General features: G+C 37.8%; 1 protein-coding gene across 1 annotated transcript in view; it reads right to left on the reverse strand.

Moving 5' to 3' along the window:
* LOC111869339 (cytosolic 10-formyltetrahydrofolate dehydrogenase) overlaps nucleotides 1–6,076 on the reverse strand; it is an 84,393-nt gene that overhangs the window by 48,174 nt on the left and 30,143 nt on the right. The window contains exon 5 of the mRNA XM_023860793.2: nucleotides 803–907. Within this exon, the coding sequence (XP_023716561.1) occupies nucleotides 803–907 (105 nt within the window). The remainder of the gene's footprint in view (nucleotides 1–802; nucleotides 908–6,076) is intronic.

Consider the following 6,076-nt stretch of genomic DNA (forward strand, 5'->3'; position numbering starts at 1 on the left):
GACTCGGCACACAAATAATAAAAAATTGAATTGAATTACTACTATTATTAGCATTATTTTTATTAATTTCGTTATTATTATTATTATTATTATCATCATCATCATTATTGTATACTGCTCTAGTTGAAACTCAAATTCTCACATTGTGGCTTTGTCTGTGTATGCTTGCTTCCGTATCTTATTCATGCTGTGTAATTAATATAGACTATTATTTTTGTATTCTGTTTTTTTAATTATTTTTGTATATTTCTCTATTCGTGTTAGCTTTGTAATTGGCCTCTGTGCTGTTAGGTTTGCACGTAAATAAACATGAATTGAATTGAATTGAATTATAATATTGCTTACAGTTTGTCTTGTAGTTTTTAAATATTGCCGGTTTTTGAGCACACATAAGTGATCTGTTTTCATATCGAAGTATATTTTTGTATGTTAATATATTTCTAACCTATAAAGAGAGATTTCACACACAATAGGGCGCCAAACTCTTAGTAAGAAAACAATACATTTTTCTTGAAATTAATCTCATACTCTGTAGTCTGTAGTAACACAGCATTTCAGAGATCTCTTGTACAATCACTTAAAAACACAATAAACTAAATCTTTTAGCCGAATGATAATGGATGTAAAATGTAATACACATGAATGAAATGAAGGCTTCATACGTATAAAAGATATTAGCAAAGTTGTCTAACGTTAATTGCAGATAAGTAACAGCATTCAAAATTCTATTTCATAGAATGTGTGGCAACTGATTAGATCTCACCCATAAGACATGCCATACAATTAAGTTGAGATCGCTTACCATTTGAAGTTCTTCCTTACTAAGAGAAGGTTCATATGATGCTCCCTCTTCCGACTGTGGAACTTTTGGAGCAGTTCCAACTGCCACCATATTCACAGCTTTAGCCTGAAAGAAATCATAAAAGACCTTACTATAGCATTGAAAAATCATGTACATGTATAATTTCCTGAAAATTTTCTTTGAACATTTCTGTTTCAGCATGAGACTCCAGATACTTCAGAGTTAGGATGTGTGTTAAGTCAGTACAAATTCCTCCCACACCATTTCCATTTCACTGTGCATAAGTATCTACATGTACAACTCTATTCTGCAGTTAATACAGCAGTATAAAATTATGCATGAAGAAATTAATTTTGTGCTATGCAGTCCCCAACTTTCTTAAATTAACACCTATACAGTGTTGGACTACAAAGTGTTTTTGGTGATTGAGCTGATGGTTTTGAGTTATGAATGCCTTATAGATATTATATTAAAGCATCTTGTTGCACTGAGGTACTACTTATAGTCTATCAAATATTCCATCTATAATGCAACACTCAATAACATTGATTCACACTTCAATGCACACAGCGGTTGTTATGTGCATAAACTGTTATTAAAACTATTAAAATATAAAAATATATATGAATTAGTATAATGCTAAATGTTTCAGCCATATAAGGCCATCTTCAGGCAACACTTATATGAGGAATCCTAATTTACTTTGTACTAATCAAATATCATTCCTCTCTTATTACTCTCATTTCCTTTTATGATGTTTTCTTTTTCATATCTTTTATGTAATGCAGCTCTTTCTCTGTAATGTATAACACGTATTTAATTACTAAAATTCTACTCTAATTGTCTGATTGGTTTATTGTGTATCTGAGTGTTATATTTATGTACTTACGTATTTCACAGGTGTTCTCTTGAGTGTATGTATCAAGTGCACCTTTGCATTTACTATATTGATCTTTGGTGTGATTTCTCTCACTTATATACCATTTTAGGTATCGAGTGTGCTACTACCTATTGTAAAGCTCATGCACTTTTTTGGAATATGGTGCTATGCACTTCGGTGTGTATCATTCATATGTAAATTACTTCTACTAATTTTGTAAATATGGTATTTTTTTAGGGTGTTTAAATGTCTTCCCTTCCTTCCTATCCTTATCAGGTCCATCATATCAGTTATTGTGCTGTATGTGTGGCCTGTGTTTAATATATGAATTGAATAACCAGAATTCCATAACTCACTTTGTAGAGACAAGAACAAACACTAGGTGACCAATTACATGATGTTTTACCTGGCAATGACTCATGTGATGCTACATCACATGCCCTAGCTCTCCCCTTCTCCTACATTAGTTGCTTAATGTAACAGAATTTAGTTTCCAAATACCCATCACACAATCCAATTGTGTCTGCTTGAGTTCATTTGTACAGAGTATTGCAATTTAAATCAATTCTGAAAATTCTCCAATCTAATTAGTAATTAATACTATTTCATGAGTTTGTGTGTGAACCAAGTTTGCAGACAAAAAGGCATTTAATATTTTAATTTTCTTTGTGTTAGGAAGTATGTACAACAAGAATGTGAATTTTTTTTTAGAAATAGTTACATAGTGCAAAACATTTCAGATCTGAACATTGAGCTTTAAGATACAAGCTTTGCCGTTGTTTATCTCATGTCCCTCTTCACATTGACAATTGACCCATGATAATCTTCCTACAGGAAACCGGTTAAAGCCAGTTACAATCAGGACTGCCAGTCAACCATATCACACAAATATAAGACAATGATAACCTAACTACTATAGTATAGCCATGTTGTTATAGCAATATCAGTAATAGCTGTTTAAATATATATTCCTACAAATATATGAATAATAATAATATTATTAGCTTAATAATAGAACAAAGATACTTAGGTAATTTATTTTAGCTATTGCATGTAATTTATAGTTTAGCTTTTGTTGCCTTATTATACTCATCCACTGTTTTATCATATTTAAAGGACTTATTATGTTATTTTTCTATGGTTTTTTATATTATTAGTCATTTGATGTGATGTTTAATCTCATATATTTTTTTAAAAACTGACTTGTCCAATTGTACATAATGTAACAGTTATGGATGTTAAATAAATAAATCAATCAATCAATCAAAATATATGAAGTGGTAATTTCTAGTTACAGGAGGTCAATTAGAAAAGAAAGTAAAGAGGACCATTCAAAATAAATGTTCCTTTCCTGGAAAACTGCAAAGACCTAATAAAGTGTTCAATGGGTTAACTACCTTTGTGTCAGAACATAATGATTCAGCACAATTACAGTAAGAGCCCATACTGGATCCCAATCTTAAATAGCTCAAATCACATGAGATCATTTTTTACAAACCCATCATAATGACCTTCTTAAAAAACATTCCATACCAAAATTCTTGATGAATTTATTTCTCCCATCCAAGCTGAATTTTTGCTACTATAATATACATGGAGTCAACAAATTAAGAATAATATTAAGCATTCAATATGAAATAAAATTTGTCACTGTTAACAATAGGTGCAATTTAATTGACTCATAATACTTCATAACAATATCAATCTGGCTATTGAGGACAAGTATTGTTGAATGAAAATATTGTGATGCATATGACCATTGCTAGGTGACGGCATGATAAGCATGTTCCCGAAGTTATTCTTTCAACAGTGGAATGACATCTGTTGCTGTGTAATGGGTCGCTAGACATGTTGCTACAACCAGGAATAAGCACACAATAACAGAGGAACTGTTGGAGGTGGTGACTTATATTTGGTCCTCCCCGAAGTTATAAAGGGGTGACACGTAAGAACGCATTCATTCCTGTGACAGTTGAGTTGAGTTGAGTTTTCAGCTGTGGAGTGGGTCCCAGCAGACAACAGCAGCTGAAGAAATGACCAATTTATATATGAGAAGCAAGTCAGTTCTGGCAGGAGTAACTATGACCTATTTAAGGCCATATGTTACAGGTATTAATGACAAAATCCTCAATGAGGTAGGCCGAACTATGGCTGTGCCTTTGGTGGGGGCGTATCAGGGACCAGGGGTTGTGTCGGGACACAGTTTTGGGACACCTCATCATGGTCCCGCTGGGTAAAGACAGTCTTGGGATCTGGATTAGTATGACTAACCAGGACCTGCTCATAAATTCTCATAAAGGGCAATAGTGTTTGCATGACCGGAGCCTCCCACGCGGTTGCATTTTGACTTTCGGGTATTACAACAGGACAGCACTCCTATGGGGGTAGCTTTGGTTATTTGAGTTGTCTCCTTGGAGTATCAATAAGGTTTTAAAAGCCCTAAAAAGTTTCAACCAACACATATGGAGAGGCGGTAATGAGGGTTCGCTTAATGCCACCCCCATGGGGCGATTCATTTTTGCATTTCTCCCTGGTTGCAACCACGTGAGTAGCAGATGTAGCAATCCCACTGGCCATCTGTGATAGCCCTCTCCTCCTGAACGTGCACTCAAGGACCTGGAGGCTCGTGAGGGTTTTATTCCTAACAGGACCAGACCACCAGAGGCAAGGTGTGAGACATTGTGCTGTGGGCTGCATGGCACTGGGGTGGTAATTAGCCAGTGTCATGAACGATCCCCTAAGGGCACCGGGCAGCACCCAGTTTTATCTATGCCTTCCACCCGTATGGGACACTGTGGGTGGTGACCTTTTAAATCCCCAATACTCGTGTAACCGCAATGGAAACAGAAATAAAGAACACAACTGGTCCTAAGGCCCTTAAAAAGAAGAGAAGTTCCCCTCCAAGGAGATCCCTATGAGAAATACTTCAGAAAGTGACTGGAAGATCCGATGCCCCATTAAGGGGCCTGGTTGCAACCAGCGAACCTGCTGTTGAATTTTCAACCAAAGACCAGTGGTGAGAAAACTGCCTGAAGTATAACCAGGGACCCCTCTCTTGAAATTAATGACACTGACACACCACTGCAGGGTGCCAGCACTTCTGGCATACCTACAGCAAAAAAGGACTGGGACACCTAGTCTCTGGAGTATTTTTTTTTAATTCTCTTAGTGGGGGGTGGAGTCCAACTGGGTCCACTCAGCACGGCGGCCACTGATTGGCCTATTGGACGTGCCCAAGGTGATTATGATGATGGAGAATTTGGTGAAATGAATATTGGTAAGGGGAACCAAAGTACTGAGAGGAAACCCGCCCCAAAGCCACTTTGTCAACGACAAATCCCACTTGACCAGACCCGGGATCGAACCTGGGCCACTGCGGTGGGAAGCCAGCAACTAACCGCTTGAGCTATGGCGCGGCCTAGTCTCTGGAGTAGGTGGACTCCATCTGGCGATGAAGGCGTTGTCTGGATGTGCTAGACAGAAGTTGAAAAAAGGCAAAAGCAAGGGTAAGCAAAGCAAGAACTGGGAGCATTCAGCAACCAGGAAATGCAGGCATGCCCAAGCAGGGGGAAATCTTAACTTAAACTCTTAAGAGACCATGGTCAGAGGGCGGTAGCCCTACAGAAACGGCCAAACCTACAAAAAGACCCAGGAACTCTAGTGAACCAGGAACTACAAGGAGGTGCTGACCAACATAAAAATAGCTATCCTCAAGGAAACATATCCTGAAGATATGCTAACAGAAGGTGAGCAGGAGCATATTCTAGAAAACATGGGAAGTGTGTTGCGTGGGACTCCAATAAGAAAACTACCATACCTAAAGTCCTGTAGACTGGAGGGATGTGCACTTATGTATATGCACGGACCAACAGTCTGGCCCTTGTCTTGTCAGCGCCATCAACAAGCATAGGCTGGGATCAGAGGCCAAGCTGAATGCTGTAGTACTGGGAACTTCCCGAAGCCTGTTAAAGTAGCTCTCAGGGCAAGGGACAGAGTAGCCCAAACCCTGGATGAGCTGCTAAGATAGATTAGGAATCTAAACCCATGGCTGCACATGGAGAACTGGAGAATACTAGATAAGCAATCTGAGCTTAAAGGCCAGAGAATTATCCTACACATAGACCGGGACTCCTTTGTGGCTATCAAGATCTTTACAGGATTTTCACAGGAAACTATTAATGTCCTGAAAAATCCAGAAGCTCAAATGTGGAAGAAGCTGAACTAAACACAGCAATATTATATTTAAGCATCCTGTTGCACTCTATACGATAAATGATATAATGATACAAATTCCGTCCCAAGTGCAAACAATATATTATGTGTCCTTGATCTTGTTCACCCACACTACATGTTTCGGCCTCAGACGGCCATCATCAGGTGTATAACACTCACGT

Source organism: Cryptotermes secundus, unplaced genomic scaffold (genome assembly GCF_002891405.2).
Source record: "Cryptotermes secundus unplaced genomic scaffold, Csec_1.0 scaffold541, whole genome shotgun sequence".
NCBI classification, from domain to species: Eukaryota; Metazoa; Arthropoda; class Insecta; order Blattodea; family Kalotermitidae; genus Cryptotermes; species Cryptotermes secundus.